This window comes from Protopterus annectens, chromosome 9.part0 (assembly GCF_019279795.1).
Source record: "Protopterus annectens isolate FY-2018-M chromosome 9.part0, PAN1.0, whole genome shotgun sequence".
NCBI lineage: Eukaryota > Metazoa > Chordata > Ceratodontiformes > Protopteridae > Protopterus > Protopterus annectens.
The window spans coordinates 1,595,321,193-1,595,346,759 of NC_056743.1; the positions used below are offsets into that span (position 1 = coordinate 1,595,321,193).

The 25,567-nt window shown below is 41.7% G+C and overlaps 1 protein-coding gene across 7 annotated transcripts in view; it reads right to left on the reverse strand.

Moving 5' to 3' along the window:
* The window catches only part of EVI5L (ecotropic viral integration site 5 like), a 2,636,797-nt gene that overhangs the window by 1,722,849 nt on the left and 888,381 nt on the right, over nt 1-25,567 (reverse strand). For all 7 annotated transcript variants that reach the window (XM_044084539.1, XM_044084538.1, XM_044084535.1 and 4 more), the window contains one exon: nt 22,816-22,905. In XM_044084539.1, coding sequence (XP_043940474.1) covers nt 22,816-22,905 — 90 coding nt within the window. The remainder of the gene's footprint in view (nt 1-22,815; nt 22,906-25,567) is intronic.

Here is a 25,567-nt window from a genome sequence, read left to right on the forward strand (position 1 = left end):
TGCTTTTGCAGGGTTTTTATTTAGAGCCTCCGAGTATGATTTTCTGTATTTATGTGTATTTTTGCCAGTGCTGTTTTAGTAGGTCTGTGTGCAGCTGGAGTGGTGCAAGTGTTAACCTTCTCCTCTTGACTGTCTGTTCCAGTCTTGGGTGGAGACAGCTTAGCTTCCAGTTTGGCTGTATAATTGCATCTCTCGTATATGTTAGTGTTTTGTGGTAGGAGGAGAGGGTTGTCTGTGTACATGAGGCAGTTGTAACATTGCCTCAGGATACCCAGATTCACCAGCTGGACTGGAGAGTGCACGTGAAGTTGCCCTTTAGTCATGCCTGAATAGTAGGGTGAGCTGCTTATTCGCTTGGTTGGTGAGAGGTGAATAAAGAGCCTTCCCTGCTGGGCAATCAGTGTCACGGTATATTAGTGCTTGCTATTAGGTCTGAGTGAGTGCTGGGCTGTAAGATGCTTTTTGAGTGCTTAGGTTGAGAGTTACACTAGTTTCAAGGGAAAAATAGAAGAGGAGACTTAGTGGAGCCGGGAATAATTTAACCGTAGCTAACCGGCACTGCCGGTTTGCGCAAAACCGTGCAAATGCGTTTTTTATAGTAGGGAAATGAAAGAGAGAAATCAGCCCAAAATGGCCAATAAACTACTAACTTCTGGGCTGGAACCACTCCTCCAGGGACAGATAGGTTGCTCAAAGCTCCCCTTCTCTTACAGGTGAACAGAGAAACTTCCTTCTATCCAAGTAAGGTATTATTGCTTATATAAGTCTAAAATATACAAAAATATAAGCAATGACTGTGCATTAATTTTTACTTTAATATTTACTTATACATACAAGTCTTTCCTACAGTATTTTAACATTATATTTTTTTGGAACACATGCATTCTGCACAGCAATTCACACATGCTTTCTGCAAAGCACAGCTTTCTACTATACATAAAAAAACTGAAATCACACAATTTTATTTATTTTGATTGAATTTGTTAACTGGGATACAGCATTGATCACACTGAGCTCTATTTCTGAGGAGTTCTATCACAGAAGTTGTCCTTCAAAAGAAATATGTTGTAATTCCCTCTGTTTTGGAAACAGTTTCCAAGGCTGTACAGAGTTGAACGTTATGCAGCTAAAACTCAGTGTCATTTGAACAGCTAGTTCATGGCCCAAATCATGGCACAATGTTTGGAAAAAGCCAGTTATCACTTATTGCATGCAATGTTTTCTTTTGTTTTTTTTACTGCAGAGCTTCTCAACTTAAGACTCCTTAGTGTGATATATATGGGATTCATTATGATCTTGCATGCGCTGTACATCACACATATGCTCCCCATACAGGACGTAGGGCATAATGTGACATACAGACGTAGCCACCCAGAACATCTTAGCCACCAGTCCAAATGCCATTATCACTTGTTGGTCTCTTGTTGCTGTGCCGATTACCTAGCCCATCAGATAAGTGCCCCATTGGGGATGTTTTTATTTTCCTTTGGTTTTGAATTTTATTTTGCTTACCTAGCGCTCATGTCATCCAAGAAGGGAAAATGTCAGTGTGGAAGGCATATTCCTCATCAGGATTGTCCTAAACAGTGTCTCTATTGTTTGGGTGCTTCCCATGACCACACGTCTTCTAATATTTGTAAGGCATTTGTGCCCAAGACATTCGGAATTTGTTTGTTTTCGCTGGCCATTTATCTTGAAAACCACCAGCTTAAACAGTTAGCCCAGAGCAACACAGTGGAATCCATTAACCCTGAGATACTCCCACAGGTAAAGAAGATGCCCAAGATGTCATGGATGGATTCTTTAGCTATCAGGCCTCCACTGGACATCCCTCTAGAAACGGGTAATATTTCTGTAAGCTGTCTGGCATCTACAGCGGATTCCTCTGCTCAACTTCATCTAAGGCTGGCATGGATCAGTCTATTTGCATGTCCACTGAGGCTTTGCAGGTGTCTGCTCTGGACATTGAGAGAGAATCTCAGTTGATTACCTCAGAAAGTCCTACAGGGATTAGGCAGATACTGGTAAGGGAGGAGGTTCTGGGTACTCCTAATGAATCTCAAAGGTCGAACCTCATGTATTTGTTAGGGCTGACATTCTTCCCAAGAAAAGACAAAAGATGAAGGATGTTTCGGTTCATCCTAAAGATCCTCAAAGGAAATGGCAAGAGTTTATTCAAGGCTTGTTTTCTGTCTTCAAGGCCCTGAAGCTTCCTCAGTGGGGGGCTTGGTGTCTGTTCCTCCTAAATGGCCTAGGGAACTGGATTCCTCAGATGAGGATTCAGAGTCTGATGAGGGGTCCTCTTCCTATACTTCCACAGATGCTGTAGCCTTTGGCTTATAGGTTTGATGAGCAAGAGTCTTAGCTCTGAGTCTCCGTTTGGGACACAATTGTTAGGATGATGGCATACCTTAAATAGGATTCTTCTCAAGTGTCTAATATTTAGAGGAGATATTAGGAGTTGCTTCAGCAGGATACTCTTAAACCCACTATAGTTCCTCCCATTTTGGCTGCCTTCTTAAACACCTTCATTGCTGTTTCTAAGTCAACTGATTCTCCTCCTCCTCATCCTCCTAAAAAACCCAATAGGTTCTAGAAGGTCCCTGAGGATTGTCAATTTTTATTTAAATGTCCTTCTGCTGATTCTGCTGTGGTGTCAGTTTCTTTTGACAAACCTTCTAAGCTCTTGCCCTCTACCAAATCTAAGCCTTCTGAAAAGGATAGTAGCATAATGGAGAGGATTGGTAAGAAGGTTTACAATGTCTCTGCTTTAGCCTTTAAGGCTATTAATTACTAGATCTGCAGTATTGATTGCTCAGGCTTGTCAGGGTATTTATGACTTCCCCGAATTGAAGGGAAATCTTCTGCCTCATCTGTTTTAGGTACTACTTCTCAAGTGACTCGCTACAAATTTAGCTATGATGCTGTGGATGCCTCTTCCAAGGTTGTGGTATTGGGTCTATCATGAGGTGTTATTCTTGCCTTCTTCTTCAGTCTTTACCTGATGACATTAAGGCCAAGTTGTTGGATGCTTCTTTGGATAATAAACATCTTGTTGGGACTGCTGCTGCTGCTGCTGACCTGTTTAAGTCTCTTCAAGAGAAATGAAAAGCCTTGCAGGGCCTTAAACATATTTTTGTCTCTCCCATCACTAAGTTCCACATGAATAATCCTTCTAGTTCTGTTTTGTCTGAAGGCAGCCCCACTAGGCCTCCAAGAGCAGGAAGGATGGTATGTGAGCCTGCTCTGCTAAAGCTTCTCAGACTTCTGTAGACCAGAAGCCTCTTTTATCTGAAAAGTCTGCTTCTGTTTGACAATCCTCACAACTCTTAGACCAGGTTCCTTTGTCTTCCAAATTGGCTTCTCAACATTTCAAACTCTTGGGTTCTTTCTATCATTCGTCAGGGTTACTTCTTAGGTAGGTACTAGGCTATTGGCCCAAAGCCTGGTTTACGCCACCCAAGAAAGTTAATTTCCTGTGCCCCTGTCAAGAAGAGTCACAGAAATGATCCCAGGGATGCATTTCCTATTTCCCATCCACTCAAGATTTTTCTTGAAGAGTGCTAATGAGGAACTTTGCTTGACAGAGATGGGTAGTTTGTTCTAGAGTACAGGAAGTCTCTGGGACAGGAATCTTTCCCTCCAGCATGTCCTGTTTATTGGGGTGACAAGGTTTAGGTCCCTAGAGTGTGTAGCTCAGAGGGATTGGGACTTCTTAAGGTGTAGCATGTCCAACAGCTCTGGGTTTAACATAGCTTTATATGTTAGGCAGAGATCTCCTCGGAGTAGCCGATATGCTACAGAGTAAAGCTGGAGTTTTTTGAGACTGTCAGTGTAGGGCATCTGTTTGAGGCCAGTAATCCTCTTTGTGAAATACTTCTGTGGCCTTTCCAGCTGCTGCAGATGTCTTGTGAGGTATATTCCAAAAGGGGCGTTGTACTCTATAATGGGTCTAATGAGTGCTGATTAGAGGGGAACAATGACCTATTTTGTCCTGGATGAGAACCCTTTTGTGATGAGGTGTGCCACATAGAAGGATTTCCTGACTACTGTGGCAATGTGATAATCAGAGAAGAGACTACTGTCCACCTGGGTCCCAAGGTCTCATCACACATTTGGCGTTGAGTAGACTGCCATTTAGGTGGTAGTTCATGGGTACAGAGTTTTTACCAAAGGGGATGACAATGCACTTTTTGGCATTGAGCTTGAGGCCATGCCTCTGACACCAGGCATCTGTCTCAGTGAGGCCCTTCTGTAGGATGTCCACATCATTTGGGGACGCAACTATGGTTCCTAGTTTGCAGTCATCTGTGAAATTTGTTAGCCAGAGGCCTTCTGTGTTTGGTATCTACTTCTCTGAAGTACAGGCTAACAGGAGAGGTCCCAGGACTGAACCCTGTGGTACTCAACTTGTCACTGGTTTGAAGTCAGTTTTGGAGTCTGTAACTTTTACAGTGTGGGTTCCGTCAGTGAGCCAGTTGGCAACCTATCTTGTGACGTAGGGATTTATACCTAGTTTAGTGAGTTTAGCTATGATTACAGAATGGGGGATGGTGTCAAAAAGCCTTGGTGAGGTCAAGATAGGCTGTGTGAACCACCTTACCCTTGTCTATGGCTTTGGTGACTGCCTCAAAAAAGTTGATCACGTTCAGAAGGCATGATCTGCCTTTCACAAACCTGAACTGGGTGGGGTCCAGAGTTTGGAGGTCACCAATGTCTTTGTTTATGAGTTCCATAATGATACGTTCCATGGCCTTGCAGACCAGGGTCGCCCGGCTAATAGGGTGATAGTTCCCAGGATCAGTGGTGGCTCCCCCTTTGTGGAGTGGGATAATTGTTGCTGTGCACCATTCAATGGGCACAAAGCCTGATGTAAGACTATGCTTGAACATGGTGCTTAGGTGGGGAGCCAGTTCGTTCTGAAGTTCATGTAAAACGCAGCCTGGGATGTTGTCCGGTCCCATGGATGCTGTGCTTTTGGTTTTAGAAAGTGCAGCTTTTACCTGCATAGATGTGATTACAGGGACTCTGCATTCTTCCTGCATAGATATGGGCCTTTTAGGGGATGAGAGGGGGGTAAAAAGTTAGCAAGGAACCTATCTGCCAGGATGCTGGCAATATCAGTTGGTTCTGTAATTTTTGTGCCGTTGGGCTGTAACTCAGAGCAGATCTGGGTGTTGCCATTGAGATTCTTGACATAGCTATAGAATGCTTTGTGGTTGCCCTTAGAATCAGTGGCAATTTTGTTTTCGTGGCTAGCTTTGGAGCATCTTATAAGGGATCTCAACTTCTTACTAAGGCTGACCAGGGAGCTCCTCCACTCATGGGATTTTGCTCTCACAGTTTCTTCCTTCTGTTGTAGTTTGTTTATGGCAGGGGACCACCAGATTGGCTTCCTTTTTTTGGAGGATAGCTATTTGGGATAGCACGATCCATGCACCAGTGTAAGTGCTTATAGAGTGCATTTGTGTAGGATTCAGCAGTAGTAACTGTATTGTCCATGTGCATGGGTGTCATGAAGTCCGCCATTTTTGTCTTAAGAAGCATGAAGTTGGCTTTGGAGAAATTTTTTACTGTGGTTTCCGTAATGGGGGGGGGGGGCAGGATGCCGATATCTAGGATGATTAGCTTATGGTTGGATCTGATCAACGAGGAGTTGACTTCAGGTGTTGAATACTGGTCACTCATGTTGGTAATGACTAGGTCTAAGATATTGTTGCCCCTAGTGGGGGTGTGGATAAGTTGATCCAGGACATTGGAATTTATGAATTCCAGAAAGCGTTGAGCGAAGGAGTTGGTACATGAGTAGTTTTCCCAGCTAATGGTGGGGTAGTTGAAATTGCCCATTATTAGGGTGCTTGGTTGAACCCTAATATTTTCTAGTATATCAAGAAAAAAGGAGTGGGAATCCTGGGGCATGGTGGGGGATCTGTAGCAAGCTACAATTTGGATTGCAGTTTTGCCCACAGTTAATTGCACTTGGATAACCTTAGATGCATTATGCTGCACAACTAGCCTGGAGGTGTGGATATCCTTAATGAATATGGACACACCTCCGCCTTTGGTGTTCTGGTCCAGGTTAGACGTCCGAAAAGTGTGGTATGAGTTATAGCCTGGTAATGCAGGGGTGCTCTCTACAGCCTTGAACCAGGTATGGAAGTCTCTCTCCCTCCTTTTTTCAGGGATTTTTCAACCTCCTCTAGAGCAACTTCCTCATTTCTCAGAGGTCCTAGGATCCCTGGTGAACCAAGGAACCCTTCACCCTGTTCCCCCTTCCCAAGTGGGAAAGGGTTTTTACTCCAGGATGTTCCTGTTTCCTCAAAAGGAAGGCAGATGGAGATCTATTCTGGAACTCTACCTGCTCAGCATCTTTCTCAAGGTCACCTCTTTTCAAATGTTTACTCTTCAAACCCTGTTTCCTCTTTTACTATACCAGGCTTTTCTGCTGTCTTTGGATCTGAATGATGCTTACCTTCATATCCCTAGTCATCCTCTTTTCAGGGAGTGTTTACATTTCTGTGTTTCTCCCTCTCAATTTTAGTTCTATTCATTGCTCTTTGGCTTTTCTACTGCCCCAAGGGTATTCACAAAATGCCTGGCTCCTGCAATTGCTTTCTGTAAGCTCCAAGGCGTTCATATTTTTTCCTTACCTGGACGACCTGTTGCCTCGGCACCTTCTCTTAGTCACCTGTTACAAGATCTGGAGTTCACCATCTCTCTTCTTCAAAGTCTGAAGTTCGCTATCAACTTCCAAAAGTCTGCTTTGATTAGATCTCAGGATCATGTACATCTGGGATGCAGGATTCAGACAGTGCCAATGTTGGCCTCTCTTCCACCTCCAAGAGTTTTGTCACGGAGAGCCTTTTTTCAGTCTCTTCTTCCTCTGACTACCATTCTGGCCAGAGAGTTTCTTCGGACCCTGGGATTCAAGGTCTCTTCAATTACAATGGTCTCTCTTGCCAGAATGCATATGCGGAACCTTCAGTGGTGCCTCAAGTCGGTTTGGCTACAGCATTGCCATCCTCTGGATTTCAGTGCACCTCTCCTTCCTTGTCTTAAAAAGGAATTTGACTGGTAGATTCAACAATTTGCTCTCAACCCAGGCCTGCCCTTTTAGCTTCTTGACCCTTCTCAAAAACTGTTTACTGATGCCTCAAACATGGGATAAGAGGCTTCATGTAGTCACCTGAAAGTTCAGGGTCTTTAGCCTCCACCTATCAGAAAATCACAGGCTGAAGGCTCTCAGTCCACTCCAACAACTGCAAATGGTTATAAATTTATTGTAAACGCTTTCGCTGGTAGAAAATTCTCCAGCTTCTACAGACAAAAACCTTTTTACCATAAAATACACTTTTAAAAGTACATTTAAAAACCAGGCTACCAATGAAAAACATTGAGCCTCATGATGTCATGCAAGCATTTAAAAATTAAAGCAACACAGCGTTAGACCATTACAATGACCATAATGGTCAAAGTTCCAGCCTTACAACATAATGACTACTAATAAGAACAATCAGAATTGTCAGTAACATTATGTACTTTAACATAAAAATGTGCAATTTATGCTTGATTAAAAAATACACATAATTTAAAAATCTATATGTTAATCTAACATATAGATTAAAATAACAATCACAAACAGGCTAGCTATCGTAAAAAAAAAACTTTAACCTTCCTATTTTCCTTAATGAACTCAAAGAATGTAACTGGTCAGCTCTAAAACACCTCCTACTTGATGAAGCTGTTACCCATTTCAACAACAAATTCCTCCAAATTCTTGACCATCACACCCCCCCTCACTTAATTAGAACAGGATCCAAAGCTGCCCCTTGCCTTTCTAAAGAAACCAAGCAAACAATGCTTTTAAGGAATAAACTATGGACAAAATGGAGAACTACTAAAAACCCAACTGACCATCCAAACTTCAAACACCTTAGAAATACTACAAAAAAACTCACCCATCTTGAGAAAAAGAATTATTACCTTCAATATCAACAAAATCAAAATCTTAACCCCAAAAGATTCTGGTCAGGAATCAATAAACTGCTCCATCCAGGGAATACCAAAAAGTACAGTTTTGTACCTACCATAAATGTAGATGTTCGAGTGCTCATACAGCTGCAGTCATTACAGATGGGTTATCCTGCCATCAGGCGGGTCCCTCGGTTGGCCGAATTCCAAAGTCTAGGTCCGGCGTCAGTTGTCGTCGCTTCTTCCCTGACGTCAGTGCGACAGGGGTATAAAAGAGGCAGCTGACGCCATTTTCTTCAGTTTTTCTTGCCCCAGATGTCAGGTGCCCCCAGAAGGAAGGCAAAACATAATATTACGCAAACATGCAATGTAGATAAATCAAAAACAGTAGTTGCAAGCAAATACACCTTAAAAGAATGCCCCAAATAGGTTGTATGATAAAGGTGTTTGTCATAAGGCCTGTCCTAAGAGGGGATGGTGGGAGGGTAACCTGGACTGCAGCTGTATGAGCACTCGAACATCTACATTTATGGTAGGTACAAAACTGTACTATGTTCATCGTACATACAGCTGCAGTCATTACAGATGGGTAGAATCCCAAAGCTAAGTAAGGGTGGTAGGCACTAAGTGGAACTAAGAGGGGCGAGGATGCCCTGCAAGACTGCTGTGGCAAAGCCCACTCTAGATTTTGAGTATAGTGGAAGGTGGTAGTGCTTGGAGAAAGTGTGCACTGAACTCCAAGTAGCTGCTTCCAAAATGTCCTTGGTAGGGACCCCCCTGAGGAAAGCTGCAGAGGTAGCTGTAGCCCTGGTGGAGTGGGATCTGATGTATACAGGCACAGATTTTCCATGAAATGAATAACAAAAGCATATGCAGTGAGCTATCCATTTTGAAATCGTCTGTTGGGAAATAGCCTTTCCTTGAGCACCTGTAGCATAGGACACAAAGAGCTGCTCAGATTTCCTGAATGGCTTTGTTCTGTCCAAGTAATAACAAAGTTGTCTGTGAATGTCCAAGGAATGTAGTAGTCTCCCCCCTTTGTTCTGTGGATTTGGATAAAAGGTAGGTAAATGAATAGTTTGATTCAAAGCTACACTGGATACTACCTTTGGCATGAAGGTAGGGTTGGTTCTTAAGGAAACTCAGTCCTGATGGAAAATGATGAATGGTTGCACAGCCATGAGGGCCTGTAGTTCCGAAACCCTACGTGCTGAGGTAATAGCCAGAAGGAAGGCTGTTTTCCATGACAAGTATTGTAGCTCTGCTGAAGAAGCCGGCTCGAAAGGAGGCAGGGTCAGCTTTTCAATACGAAGTTGAGGTCCCAAGCTGGGACTGGTGGTTTCCGTGGGGGGTTTATATTTTTTGCCCCTCTGAGGAACTGCCTTAATAGAGGATGTGAGAATAAAGGAGGATCTGTATTGTATTGTGCAGAAATGGCTGAAGCGTGGATCTCGATGGAGGAGAAGGAAAGGCCACTGTTTAACATCTGAGCTAGGTACTGTAAAATTTGAGGTATATTTATTACCTAAGGATTCTGGCCCTTTTCATGATTCCAGGCACAACATCGTTTCCATTTGGCGGAGTAGGCTTTTCTAGTAGAGAGACTTCTGGCCTCTAAGATGACATCCTGCACCTCCTTGGAGAGGAGAGTCTGTTGGGAAATTAAGGTATTCTCCATGCAGCTAAAATTAGGGTTTTGAGCTGGCTGTGAAGGGTTTTGTAGTTGTGCTGGGACAACAGAAGAGGAACTAGAGGTAGGATCCATGGTGGGGAGTGTGTCAGGCTCTTTAGGAGAGGATACCAGTGTTGTCGTGGCCAGTCTGGAGCAATGAGAATCATTTGTGGCCTCTCTGCTCTGGCTTTTAATAGAATTTTGGTCAGTAGAGGAAGAGACGGGAAGGCATAGACTGTCAATGTTGTCCAATTGAAGGAGAGTGCATCCACTTTCCAGGCCTGTGGATGATAGGTCCTTGAACAAAATTTTTCCAACTGGTAATTCCTGTGGGTAGCAAATAGATCTATGTCTGGCTGTCCCCATGCCTGAGTTATTTTTGAGAAAACTTGAGGATGCAACTTCCATTCATGTGGGTCTGTCATATTTCTGCTAAAGTTGTCCGCCAGTTTTCCTTCCCTGGCAGGAATTGTACCTGTAGCTGAATTTGCAATTCCAGTGCTGTATTCCATAGGGTCATGGCTTGCCTGCACAGGGGGTATGAATGAGTTCCCCCCTGTTTGTTTATGTACCATATGACTGTGGTGTTGTCTGTCCTTATCAATAGCTGGCCTGGATGCAGTAGGTCTTTGAAGGTCAAAAGAGCATTTTGCACGGCTAACATCTCCTTTTGGTTGATGTGTAGGTGCTTCTCTTTTTAGGACCACTTTCCCTGAATGCACTGATCTGCCATGTGTGCTCCCCAGGCATAGTCTGAGGCGTCCGTTGTGATGATCTGAGTTGCTTGAGGTACACAGAAAGGGAGACCTGTGTTTCTTTGGCATGCTTGAGCCCACCACAAAAATTCCTTTTGAAGGCATGGAATGAGTGGTATAATTGTTTCCAAGCTTTGGCTGTGTTGAGACCATAAGTTTTTTAGGTACCATTGTAGTTTCCTCATATGCAGCTTTGCACATGGTATTAGTAGGATCCAAGATGCCATGTATCCCAGAGCCTGCAGGACTTTCCTTGCAGTTAGTCTGGTGAAAGTAGCCATTTTGTTGAAGTATTGCGACAGTTGCCCTTGTTTGTCTGGCGTGAGGTAGGCTATCTGGGTGGTTGTATTTAAGCTGGCACCCAGGAAAATTATCTGTTGAGAAGGTATTAGATTTGATTTCTTTTTGTTCACTGTGTATCCCAGGTAGTTTAATAGCTTTATTAGAAACGCCAGATGATGCAGTAGAATGTCCTTGTTGTCCGCTTGGATCAAGCAGTCGTCCAGATATGGGTAGATTTGTATTCCTTGTTGTCTGTAGAAGGCAATTACTGATGCCAGGCATTTCATAAACACTCTGGGCACAGTAGATAAGCCAAAGGGCAATGCAGAGAATTGGTAATGGGTTGAACCTGCAAGAAATCTGGGGTATCTTCTGCAATCTTGTCTGATAGGGACCTGCAGGTATGCCTCCTTGAGGTCCAATGTTACCAGCCAAGACTCCTTGCCCAGCATGGGAAGAAGCTGCTGTAATGTGAGCATCTTGAATTTTGGCACCTGTAGATATGTGTTTAGGATGGATAGGTCTAAGATGGGTCTCCAATCTTTGTCTTTCCTTGGTACCAGGAACAGTCTGGAATAAAAACCTTGACCTTGTTCTTTTGCAGGTACCTCTTGAATCGCTTTCATATCCATGAGAGCGGAAATTTGTCTTTGTGCCTCTGCCCCTTGATTTTGTGGCAGGTTTGGAAAGCCACTCATTTTTGGAAGGGTGTGAAACTGGAACCTATAGCGTCTGTCTATAATGTCCAGAATCCATTTGTCTTCTGTAACAATGTGCCAGTTTTTTGAAAATAATGCCAGTTTTCCTCCCAAAGGTGCTGCCATTAATGCTTTGTTTGGCAGGCATAGGGGGAAGTCATTGTGTCTGTTTTCTAAATGACTGTGATCTATCTTCTCCACCTCTTGGGATTGGTGCTTGCCACTGTCTAGCTCTGTAAGATCCTTGAGGTTGTCCTCTACCCCTTGGGCATCTGTATCTGCCCCTTTGAGGTCTGTCCGTGGCTGGAAAGGACCAATTTTTGAAGGCCAGTTTCTGCTGAAGCGTGGAGGTTGTACCTGCAAGAAATCTTTCACTGTTTGCATAGATTTCGCTTTTTCCTCCATTTTCTTTAGTACCTCCTCAGCTTTAACACCAAACAATACATCTTTTTGAAGTGGTGCATCTAATAACTTTGCTTTGACATGATCTGGTAAGGTTTGCTCTTTGAACCAAGCATGTCTACGTATAACAGATCCAGTGACAGCAGCTCTACACGAGGCTTCTAAAGCATCAAAACCACACTGCAAGGTATGTTTACCCACTTGCTCTGCTCCATGCAACAAATCCTGCAACTCTTTTAAATCTGGTTGTTCTGTCTGTGTCATTTTGCTTTTCAGCTGAGATAACAAAAACTGTTGGTACTTTAACATATGAAATTGACAGTTTAATGCCCACATGGTTAAAGTGGCAGATGTATACACCTTTTTCCCCCACCTTTCTAATGCTCTGGAATCTTTCTCTGAAGGTAAAGGGTTTTTAGCAGTAGAGGCCTTTATTCCCTTGGGACCCTGTGAAATTGTTTCTGGGTCTGCAGTGTGGCTTTTATAAAGGAACTGGTGAGAATCAGGAACCCGGTAATATCTGTCTGGTTTAACAGGGGCTGGAGGTAAAGAATCTGGATTAAGGCTGGCTTCTGAGTACACATCATCCAAAATATCTAAAACAGGAGGGATAGCCAAGGGCCTATGCTGGGGGAGCAGTAGAAATTCTCTGAGCCTTTTCTTGGAATCTGAGTAATCTTGGCCTTCCAGTGGAAGTGTTCCCTCAATGCGTGCAGGGTTTCCCCAAAAGAGTAATCCTCAGGTGGGGAGACCGAGGGAATAGACTCCTCAGCATCAGAGTCTTCGAAAGGGGAATAAGCATAATCCTGGTCCTCAGAATGGTCTGAGGTAATAGAAGCCTGGTCTGAGGAAGGGTAGTCTTCCTCCAATATGGGTCTTTTGTCAGAGGGGGGTTGAGAACCCCTGATGAGAGTTATCAAATCCTCAGCCATTTTAAGCATCTGCTTTTTAGGCATTGGGCCTTGAGAGGAGGTCTGGGGACCCTGTCTTTTAGTTTTCATGGCAGCTTTAGATTTAGTGAAGGACTTAATAGAGAAGGTGGAAGGCCTGAAGACGCCTTCGGAAATGGCAGGCCTGACTAAATTTTCAGTTTCCCCGCCAGGAGTGGCGTCGGTATCTGCAGTGGGAATGGAGACAGAGGAGCCTGCGACCTCGGGTACTGAAGTCACTGGTAAAATAGTTTCATCGGTAGTCAGGGGCTGCGTAGGCGCCTCGCTGAGAACCGGAGAACCGGTAGTCGGCCTAAGCGTGGTCTCAGTACACGGTGCAGACCTCGAATGTCGGTGTTTGTCTTTGCGTCTTTTGCTTAAAACTGGTGTAGGAGTATCCGACAAAATGATATAATTAAATTTTTTGCCAAAATAATGACGGGCGAACTCCGCCCGGCGCTTAATAGTGCGCTTGTTGAACCTAGCACAAATACAGCAGGCCGAGACGTCGTGGTCTGGCCCTAAGCAAGGTATACAGAAAGAGTGGAAATGTTTATGCGGTATTTGCTTCCCACAAGAAATGCAATTATTAACTTTGTCTGACATCGGTCTGAGGCAAGAAAAGTTTCCCCAACGGAGTACTTAGCTTTAAAGAAGACTTCAGCTGAAATACTTTCGTAAATCTCAGGAGCTGGCCGACCGGCAATTGCGAACTGCTTCTGCTTCGGGCACCGCGCGGCAAGAAAGACTGAAGAAAATGGCGTCGGCTGCCTCTTTTATACCCCTGCCGCACTGACGTCAGGGAAGAAGCGACAACAACCGACACCGGACCTAGACTTTGGAATTCGGCCGACCGAGGATCCGCCTGACGGCAGGAAAACCCATCTGTAATGACTGCAGCTGTATGCACGATGAACATCACCTACTCCAGCTAACTTAGCTCAGACCCCTCCCAATAAAATAGCCAATACGTTCAACAACTTCTTCTCTGAAACAGTCACCTCTCTAGCAATGACCATGGCTCCCCCCCTCTTCCCTTCAAAAGACCTCTCCTCAAAATAACACCCCCACTCTAAAATTTAGTACAGTCTCCACAACCTATATACGTAAGTTACTCTCAAAACTTAAACCATGCACTCCTTCAGCCGGCCAACTACCAGCTGAATATCTGCAGCTAGCATCAGCAGAACTAGCATACCCAGTCTCCATCTTAATTAACAGAACAATAACCAAATCTACTATTCCCTCCCTCTGGAAAGTCTCCCATATCGTTCCTCTACATAAAGGAGGAAACACTAATGAACTTTCTAATTTCCATCCTATAGCCTTACTATCACCATTATCTAAAATGATGGAACGCTGTGTACATCAACAACTATTACATCATCTTTTACATAATAGCCTACTTGCAGACTCCCAACATGGTTTTAGACCTTTCCATAGCACTTCCACTGCTCTCCTCTCCTTCACAGACATTATCAACAAAAATCGCAATAACAACCTATTCTCCTCTGCTTTATTTCTTGACCTCTCTAAAGCCTTTGATATGGTAAACCATCAACTTCTGATAGACACTTTGAAATCTCTCTCACTCGACTCTTTAGCATTGCACTGGTTTGACTCTTATTTGAAAGATCAAAAACAAGCAGTGCTTTGGGCCAGCCATCTATCCTCTCTGCTCCCAGTCACTATTGGTGTTCCTCAGGGATCCATCTTAGGTCCCATTCTCTTCTCCATATTTATAAATAACCTGTCTACTTCACTCCCAACATCCACATGTATTCAGTATGCAGATGATTCAACTCTCATCTGTTCTGCTGTATCTCCAGCTGAACTTCATTCTTCTACCCAAAAAGTCTTTACGGCAGCAGAAAAATGGTTCCAACATATCTGTCTCCTCCTCAATCCCAAAAAAAAAACTATTACTCTTCTCTCCAACCCTTAAATCTGCCCCTTTCTCCTTTTCTACTGTGTCTGACAATGGCACAATCATTACACCTGATTGTTCCACTAAACTACTAGGTTTTACAATAGATAATCAACTAAACTTTGATTGCCACATTGACCTAACCATCAAAGCTGTTAATAAAAAGATAGGTGCCCTCTATAGACTTAAGCCCTTTCTAACAGCAACCAGCAGGGTGTCTCTAGCCCAAACTCATCTCATCTCTACATTAATGTATGCCTCTCCATCTTTTATCAACCTTTCAAAATCTAACCTTCAGAAACTTGCCACAACCTACCATAGCATAGCCAGGTTTGCCACAGGTTCCCCATTTCGTACCCATCACTGTGTTAATCTCAAAAAGCTTGACTGGCTTGAACTTCAAAATCTTATTCTCCTACATCAATTAGTTATCACCTATAAAATTCTCCACTACCCTACTAATACACCAATACTTAATAACCTTGTGGCCCCTTACAGGAATCTTACTTCCCTTCGCTCAGCTAACAAACTACTAGTAGCTACTCTCAAATCACACAATAAATCTGGTGACTCCTTGTTCACAAATGTTGTTGGCTCATACTGGAATAAACTTCCTATAGAACTGACTACTTTAGGCTCATCACAACTTTTCAAGAAACAACTAAGGAACTATTTCAAATCTAACTGGCTATGCCCTTGCTCTAATCCTGACTGACCTCAGCATCCAACTCTTTTTACTGTTCTCTCCACTACTCTTCTACTCGTCTCTATCACTAGTACTACCCTTCCTCGGTAGCTCACCTAGTATCCACTTGGATACTACTTTTCCTATAATGTCTTTTTCTCTTTTACTTGTTACACTACTGCAACCTGTCATCTCTCCTCTTATTTAAACCTACATGTTGCTCCCTGCTGTACAAATCTATTTCTTAAAACTTGTGCCCTGGCACAAAATATTTATCCTAATTGTTAACACTGTAAATATTGTACACAAAATATTTATCCTAATTGTTAATCCTGTAAATATTGTACAAACTCTTGTGTGACTTACTATTTTCACTTTCTTTCAATGTTTCTACTCTTGCTTTTGCATAGAACATGAGAATAGGAATCCTCACTTTATTTTATATTTTGTTAAAGTGCTTCTGTACTGTTACTATGCTACATAGGAATTGTTCTCTAGATGCAAATAATTTGTATCTTACTGTGCTGTTTTTTTATGTTATTTACTAGTATATAGTGGAGCTTTTCTCCTCGGGCCTCTGCTGAAAATGGACATGTATCCAGCCAGACTAGCCCGGTCAACAAATGTAAAATAAAAATAAAAAAATAAATAAATCTACTAGCACCAACACCAACCATCGAAAACCTAATAATTCTTGCCATCCATACGGCTGTTGTTAAAAACCATAACAGAACCAAAACTAAACTTCAGATTCAAAGTTTGGAAAATGTGGCATCCTAGCCACCGACAATAAACATAACATAGAAATACCAAAGTATAATTTGGGACTTCTAGTTTGCGCCCAAAATGAACATAATAAATACAAGCCATACAAGCATACATGTGTATGAAATAAACTATACAGACTAAGCTACACTATACCTCATTCCATACATATACAGTAAAAGGTTATACAATTATATCGGTATAGTGGCAGGCAATGCACACAATTAAAGCTCATCTAAAACCTAAAAGACAAGGCCAAAAATACCCTGCACAAAACATGAACAATATATACAAAAATATAAGCAGGTAAACTCACCTACACAACCACCCCTAACACAGGGGGGAGGGAGGGGGGGTAATTGGACGCAGGAAAACATCTACATTTTATGGTAGGTACAAACTGTACTATGTTCTTCTTCTTTCCATTGCTGCAGTCCTTACTATTAGGTAGAATCCCAAAGCAGGAGAAGGGTAAGGGAGGCTGGCAAATCGAGCTAGAAGCTGAACACATGCTGCGCAAAACAGCTGTGGCCAAAAAACCAGCTAGACTAGATAGGAAGGTGATAATGATTGCCTGTGTACATCTAAAGTATGCAAAATCTTTTCCTTTATTTTGGGGGGTCTGCATAAAAAGTAGTAAAATGATTAGTTTGGTTTTAAAGCCACACTAGAAACCACCTTAGGCATAAAGGAAGGATTAGTATGCTGCAGCATGAATCTTAACGAAAGAGAAGGACCCTTGTGTCCAGTCCAGTAACTCAGTAAGATATTGAAGAGCCATACTCAAATTAGGCTCAGAAATCAAATTCTTTTTTTTTACTCCAAAAAATCTCTTCCATTTTGCTCGTCAAACTCTGGTTCCCTCTAGGGCCTCTTATCAGGAGGGGGGGGCCCAACCACTAATCATATAATCAAATCTTCTTGCCATTTTAAGCATATGTTTCTTTTTACAGACAGAGGCTAAGAGAAGCCGCATATAAACCACTTTCACCTAGCTAAAGCTTTCTTTTTTAATAAGCATTTTATAGACAATGCTTCATTTAGCCCAGGCAGAGTGTGAGCTCCTGTCCGAATTTGTCATGCTAATTCGGCTTCTTCCAATGCCAGCTCCCAGGGACTCCCTCTTAAATTTCTCTCTATTTTTTCTAAGACTACAAAGGAAAACTTATGCGTGAGACATTCCAAAGTGTGTTTTGCCAGTGCATTAGTGACGACTGAATTACTGATGCTGTATAAATGCTCATAAATTCTTTGTTTAATTTGTCTTCCAGTTTTACCTATATAGTAAGCTTCACATTGGTCACAAACTGCTGCAGATACCACTCCCTGGGAATCACAATTAAATTTAGCATTTAGAACATAATCTCTATCTCTGATTTTTATTACCTTAGTGGCATTAATAAAATGACACTGATGACATCTGCCACATTTGTACACCCCTGTATGGCCCTTGACTATTTTTTTAGGGCTCTCGACCAAGCTTTTCAAATTCAAGCCTCTTCTATACGTAAACTGGGGTACTTGACTGAAGGCTCTTCTTAGACCATGATCATCTTGAATGAACCCCCAATTTTTAATGAGAATTTCTTTAATATATTGGGAATCCAAAGAAAAAGTTGTCAAGAATCTAATGTCCTGCCTAACATTAGGGAGCCGAGAGTGATTATTCTCTACCTCTGGGTGTACTCGGAGGGGCTTGATATCATACCCTTTTGACACCAAGGGGAAGAAGTGTCCTGTACATCTTTTATTAATAGCTTCGTCAAAGATGAATTCCGTAAAAGCCTGTGGGTAGCCCCTCTTACTAAACATAGATTTTAGGAATTCACATTCCAAAATGAAGTCTGCAAAGTTAGACACCATTCTTGTTGCCCTTACTGCCTGCCCCTTGACTACTGCTTTCTTTTGATGCAGTGGATGGCAGCTAGAGAAATGCAAGAATGCATCTGAATAGGTAGGCTTACGGAAAACGGTCGTCCTGAATCTAGTGTTTAAATGATCTTTTGAAAGGTGGATATCTAAATAATCAATTTCTTCACAGCCTATCTGATAGGTGAATTCTAAAAAGTTGGTAAATGTAATTTAATCAATAAATGTTTGAATTACAGAAACTTCACCTTTCCATATTAGGAACATGTCATCCTGGTATCTTGTGTACCAGGTAACATGTTCCCTAAACTTCAAATTTTTAAACAAAAATTCTCGTTCCCAATAAGCAATTACACTATTAACAAAACTACTTCCACAGGGGACACCCATAGCTACCCCGCTTTTCTGTAAAAAGAACTGATTTTCAAAAAATAAAAAGTTGTTATTCAGGACCACCTCTAACAATGTTTCAATAACATGGATATCTTTATTGTCAAGCCCCTTAAGGTTAAGGAACTCCCTAACCCATTCTACACCTAGATGCTATCAGAAGTCAGACCATATCAACATCAAAGGGATAAGAACTTCAAGCTTTTCACACCATGCTATCTCCAGACCCCTTGAAGATGTACACAAACAATACTACAGTGATGTGGTATGTTAACAAGCAGGAAGGCAAAAAATATTACCTCCTCTGCAGGACGGCTCTTCAGGCCTGTGAGGTGGCTCTCAGTGAACAGTTAATTATTCAGGCAATACACTTTACTTCAGAGTACAATCAGTTGGCAGACTCTTTGAGCAGGTCCAAAACACAGGTTCACAAATGGATACTTCAGACAGACCTGTTTCTGAACACTGTCCATCAGTGGGGTGTTCCTCAGGTAGACCTTTTTGCCTCCCCTCTGAACAGGCATCTCTCTCTCCCTCTCTCCTGTTCTAGAGAGCCATGCCATTTGGCATGGCAGACAGACACCTTTCTCTTCCTTGGAAGAGGATGTTTCTTTATGTTTTGCCTCCTCTTCCTCTACTTCCAAGAGTCCTGCAGAAAATTCAGCTGAACTCCCAAAAATCGTGCTAGTGATTCCCTTGTGGCCAAAATAGCACTAATTCCCTCTCTTAATGCATCTAGACAAGGTTAATCACCCTAAGCTACCTCACCGGTTGGACCTCCTCACACAGGACAAGGGTCTCTCAAGCATCCTCACTTGTCCACTCTTCAACTGACACTGTGGGTGACAGGGTTTTGACTCCTTTCAGGCTCCTCTTTTCTGAGGATGTGCTCAGGGTTTTATAGGAGGCAAGGAAACACTCAAAACCAAAAAATCTAATATGCCCAAATGGAAAACATTTTCTATCTGGTGCCATGCTCATAACCAGGACTCTTTTCAGTGGGGGTCCTTTCCTATTTGTGTGAGTTGCTCCAGTCTGGCTTGGCCTATGCTGTGAAGGCCCATTTGTCAGCCATTTTTGCCTTTCTGACCTTGAATCCTCCCCTAGGCTTCTCATTTTGAGGCCAAAAATTTTCTAAAAGGCGTCCTGCATCAGGGATCCAATGAAACCCTCCTTAGGACCTTAATTTTGTTTTTCTAAAACTGACTCAAGCTCCTTCTGACCCTGTAGACTCTGCTTCTTTGCAACATTGTATCTGGAAGACTGCCTTTTGAGCTCTAGGCCCTTATGGCCATACCAGCTTTTTTAGTTTTTCACAGGGAGTCCCCATCGCACTAATCCTTCTTTTATGCCCAAGGCAGTAAATGAGCTGTCCTTGAATCAGTCAGTACAACTCTGTTCCTTTTTCCCCATCTCCTCAGTCTGCTGGTGAGAAGGTCTTTCATACCTTGGATTTGCACAGACAATTCAGGTATTATTTGAAGAAAGCTAAGGCCATTTGTAAGTCTGGCCAGCTTTTTTGTTTCTTTTCATCCCTGGACATTGGCTGTTTCTAAGCAAACCATCCTCTCCTGGATATCCAAGGCTTTTCTTTTTCTTATTCTTTTCCTGGCAAATCTTTGCCTACTTCTGTTAGAGCTCATTCCACCCACTAGGGCTGTTGCCTCTTCTGTCACCTTCAAGGGTTTGACAACAGTTCCATCCTTGAAGCTACTACCTGGTCTTCACTGCATACCTTTACTAAGCATTATATGGTGGATACGGTTTCTAGGGCCAGAGCAGGTTTTGCTAGAGCTATTTTGTATGGGTTTGGTGAGGGCTTTTCGCAGCCTTACACCTCCCATTCTTTTTCTTGAGCTTTTTACTCTCCCAATAATAAAGAATACTGCAACAGTGATATAGAAGGACATAGTACATTTGTGTAAAAATCTTACCATAACAGTAGATGTCCTTCTCTTCACTGTTGCAGTATATGCTCTCTCCCACCCACCCCCTCTAGTCTGGATTCCCTTCTGACTAAGGGCCTCCCCTTTTTCTTCTGTGTTTTCTCCTTCTGGATGTGCACAGACTCCTTTGTCCTCTGGAGACTGTTCTCTACTGGAGAAATTCCGTTCTGGGTTACTGTGTTCGTACATCACTTTTATGTCCCATGTCCTGTGCAAGGAGCATGTGTGTGTTGTACAGTGCATACAAGATCGTAAGGCTTTGGTATACTGGCCGAATTTTGGGCTGTCCTAGGTGGGAAATCCCTATAGTAAGGAATACTGCAACAGTAAAGAGAAGGGAATTTACTCTTATGGCAAGATTTTATAGAACTGTACTTTCCAGTAACTGCTACAAGATCACCCCTACCAGATGAATTTTAATGACAGCCAGTCATGTCAATGATATGCCTAATTATAAGCTGTCTAAACAACAGATAAAGCACAATTCAACACTATGCTTACAGTTTTACAGCAATTAATTAAGCTAAGAAAATGATTTAATTACCAACAATCAGATTAGTGTATATCATGCCATGTCACACTTCATGATTTCAATCAGACAGTGCTGAAATGTTTACCAATAATACTGGTTAAAATTACTGGATGATAATTTTGTGATAAGTATTGAGCACCATTCTTAGATACAGTTAATGCATAATCCTGATTCCATTCATTTCAAACTTCACCGGTTATTAGAGAAGTGTTGAACATCTTTGTCAGGGAACACTCTAATGTATCTCTAACTCTGCAGACAGGTCTTGACAGCTCATCCAGCCTATTTCCTTGCTATATGGTTTATTAATCCTGTGTAAGACATTGGGTATCATGACTATTAGTCACCGCAGCTCACTATGTTAAAAACAAAAAGTATAACCCCAACAGAGAACCCATGTCCAAATATGATAATATTTTAGGACAACCAAACCCAAAACTGATGCAGCATGTCACTAATGCAGCACATCTAATGCTGTTCTATGCAGTCATTTTTAAAATGTAAAACTTCTTACTGGGGAGTCACAAAGATGGAATACATACATAATGAAAACGGTTTAAGAATGGGAGTACAGCTCTTAACCAGAATGTGATGCACAATGAATGTTTTATGGGTGAGAAGACAGACAAGGCTACGCAGGTTAAAACCCAATGTTCCTGCTGCACAATTCAGTTTAAACATAACAATTACATCCACCTACAGAAGAGAAAGTACAGGTGTATAGCCTGATGGGGAATACAGCTATTACTCAATTTCTGGAAAAGTAAAAACAGTTTTGACAAACGAACAACATATATTAAAATATCTCCAAGTGTATCACAGGGCTAAGAAAGACATTAAATCTTTACTGATAACATACCAGCAATCCACATTCAGGTTATGACTGCATCAATAGAAACAAGTCAGGGAGGCAGACAAGTAAGCATACCATCCTTTATCTATGGTTGATAAGGAAATGGTATCTAAGAAACCTCCCTAGGGAATGATACTTTCCAAAATGCTACATTTTATACATTGTGGGCGAAAAGCAGAGCTCTTGAAAGGTAAATGGAAACATTTGTGACCTATACATTATTACAGTGTTTAGTCCAACTATGCTCAAGAGAAGAAAAAAAATAGCAATGCTGTTTCAGGCCTGCCATATTGCTGCAGAGCTTTCTTATACCATCACTAGCAACTCATCTTCTGGTACAAAAGCACATAATCTGTCAAGGACTCCACTAATTAATAATTCAATGTCATCCTGGTCCAAAAGGCAAACTCTGAACAAGGAAGGAACATTCTCAGGTTGAGAATCACAGCTGGACAGACAGATCATGAATACATATAAGCTAAAATATACAACAGAAGGAAAAAAGTAGGAAACTGCTCAGCGAGTTTTTCAATATCTTTCAATTTTGATTTCTCTTTTTAAGCAATGGACCATTTCATTGAAAGATGCAAGGTTTCTCACAGGTCTTGTGCCCTTGATGGAATAGGGTACAGGACATGAAGAACCCCACATGGAGGGGAGTGAGGGGTTTGCCCCACTTTACTCAAGACTGATAACTTAAGATTCCTTCCAGCACAATTTCTGCAGAACAACCTACTGCTTAAAAGTTAATTGCTTAATGGAGTCTTCCTGATATTCTCTGAGTTGGCCATAAAACAGCCACAACTGCCATGGTAGAATCTTATCAAATGAGCAAGTGTGGCTATTTGTGTGTATTTGTCTAAGTGAAGAGTGTGGTTATTTGTATGTACTTTTATAAGCAAAGGTCTTCACAGAGCACTGCAAGTATGCAGATGTATTGCACAAATATAGCTGAAGACTGTTTCACTGCTGACCCAGATCCTAATACATGATATTTAGATACCTTGTTTCTGGTCTTCCTTAAGAACATAAAGACAGTTATGGGACAATAATCAGTCTACTTAACAGACAGACTCTCTGCATCCTAGAAGTATTTATTTTAGATAGGGACATGTAACACAATACAGAACCCCACTCACCTGTGACATTCCTTCCATATCAAGCTGCATTAAGTCAGTCTGGTTGAACTGCAGTATAGCCATGCCCACTCGGAACACAATTTCAAGGCCCTGTAAGTACAACAAAAATCTGAAAAACAACATTTAATGCACTACAAATCATTTTAAAGGGAAACTACTTACTGACGTATGTCATGGCTTTCAATTTATGTGAATCATTGAGGAAAGCAGCACATGTTTCTTTTAGGCAGGCAAAGATACAGGAGCCATTAAAAAACACAAAAAGCAGTTGGCATTAATGCAGAAAATTGGACCTTGCCAGTACATCTACACAGCTCTCGGAATGTTACAGAAGTAGTAAGTACAGTTTGACAATCCTTGCTACTGTAACACTCAACAGATTCAGGTGTTTTTTTTCTGGTTAATTCCATTGGAGGGCTCAGGGGGTAGCAATCCCCCTTACAAATGAAACTTATAAATGATATAGTCATTTTTTTTCTGTGAAAACATACACTAAACTAGTCACTTCTTTTATTAAGCAGCCTACAGGCTTCAGTTTAGCTCCAATAATAGCAAAGTGTAGGAATTATTTATTGATTATGAAAAAAGTACAGTTGTGCAAGTAAGTTTACTACAGTAAAGTCTCACTTAACTGACACCTGTGGGGATTGGTAGATGCCGGTTAAGTGTATGTTCCGGTTGTTTGAGATATGCTTTGCAATTTTTGATTGGCTCATACGAGCCAATCAAAAATGGCAAAGCAAAGCCTCTTCTGTTCAATGTGGAAAAGCCCGCAGAAGAGGCTCCCCTTTGGGATTTTTAATTAGCACGTATGCAGCCATACGAGCCAGTCAAATGCCAGTTACTTGAGAGTGCCAGATGCTTGAGTCCCAGACAGTGGGGATTTTACTGTACAACAGAAATAGGTATGAAAATATAATTGTTGCACTGAACTAAGCCTTATGGGACATATATTGCAAGATCTGACCAGCCAACCAGCTTCCAAAACTTTAGAGGACCTTCCATGTCTTCTAGTCACTGCACTGTAAGAAAGAAACAGCATAAATTCAGTGTCTAGGGTACTAAAACTTCAGATATTTCTTGCCTCAGAAAAGGGTGGGGGGGGGGTTACAGCCCTACCGAATAGGAGGAATACTAATAAAAATTCACACATTCTGGTCTAAAAATAGTAAAAATTGTGGAATGGAGGGGAAGGTGTGGGTATTGCAACAGTGATCTATTCTGATACTGTTATAGTAAACTTACTTTCACACTTCTAATATCTTGGTCATTTGATCATTGTTGTAGTAGCCTAAACTATATGGGACCAATACCACAGCTTAGAAAATAAGGTAGGAGGAAAATGGATCAGAGTCCAGGAGTTCACAGAGTTCTAGGAAAGCCTGCTCTAGAACTACAGAAAAAAATCTAGTTTGTAGTACTTGGTAAAGGTGTGTGCAGATGACCAAGTTATTGCCTCTAGTAGATTTCTGGCATTCTCCCCCTTCCAAAAAGCCATGGAAGAAGCCAGAGTCCTGCTATACTGGGCCCTGACATAGCCTGGAATGGTCTTATAATGGCGGGAATAACAAAATGAAATAGAAAAACTTTAAATGGCTGACTTGTTCTTATTTTCATAGGAAATAAACAGATGACTAACAATCCTAAAGTTTTTTTGTCCTATTAATACAGCATCTGAGATGCCTGTAGGTAATTAGAGTGTGTAAAATTCTTTCTCCTTTATTTTAGGCTCTGGAAAGAAAATAGGGAAGTGAATAGCCTGGCTAAGTGTAAACTCTGAAACAACCTTAGGCATAAAAGAAGGATTTGTTCTCAGACAGCAGGTTCAAAAGTAAATTATGCAAATTTTTTTTCCAAGAAGGAGACGCCTGTCTTACAGGTGGGACAGATAAGTAACATCCCTCTCAAAAACTGCTTCAATTGAGGTAGAGTTGAAAGAAGAGATCTAAAGGCAAGCATGTAGATATGAATTTTAACAGAAGAGTAAGAAAGGCCCAGAGGACAATAATACACAAATACTAAAGAATCACAGACGTTTGAACCTTAAAAGGGTCCTGAGTACTTGATTTGGCACCAACGAGAAAATCTTTTCCATTTCCCATATGTGATTTGCTAGTAGCAGGTTTCTCTGTCTCCTTTAATACCTGCTGCATTGTCCTCAGAATAAAAACTGTCCCTAAACTCTATACTCCAGGCAGTCAATTGAAAATACTGAAGGTTGGGGTGCATCAAACAGCCCTTGTCCTTTGCATGTCCATTCTGTGAGGAAGCTTGTGGCAACTCTATGAAGAGTACAACATATCTACAGTGGATATAAAAAAGTGTACACACCCCTGTTAAAATGCCAGTTTTTTGTGATATAAAAAAATGAGACCACAATAAATCATTTCAAAACGTTCCCACCTTTAATGTGACCTATAACCTGTACACTTCAATTGAAAAACAAACAAATCTGTTAGGGGAAAATATATACAATAAGCTGGTTGCATAAGTGTACACTCCCTTAAACTAATACTTTGTTGAAGCACCTTTTGATTTAATTACACCATTCAGACTTCTTGGGTACACACCTGCCATCAATTAAAGAGACTCTGATTAATCCCAAATAAAGTTCAGCTGTCCTAGTAGGATTTTCCTGACATTTACTCAGTTGCCTACTACAGTAAAAGCCATGGTTCGCAGACAGCTTACACAGCATCAAAGGGATCTCATTGTTGAAAGATATCAGTCAGGAGAAGGGTACAAAAAAATT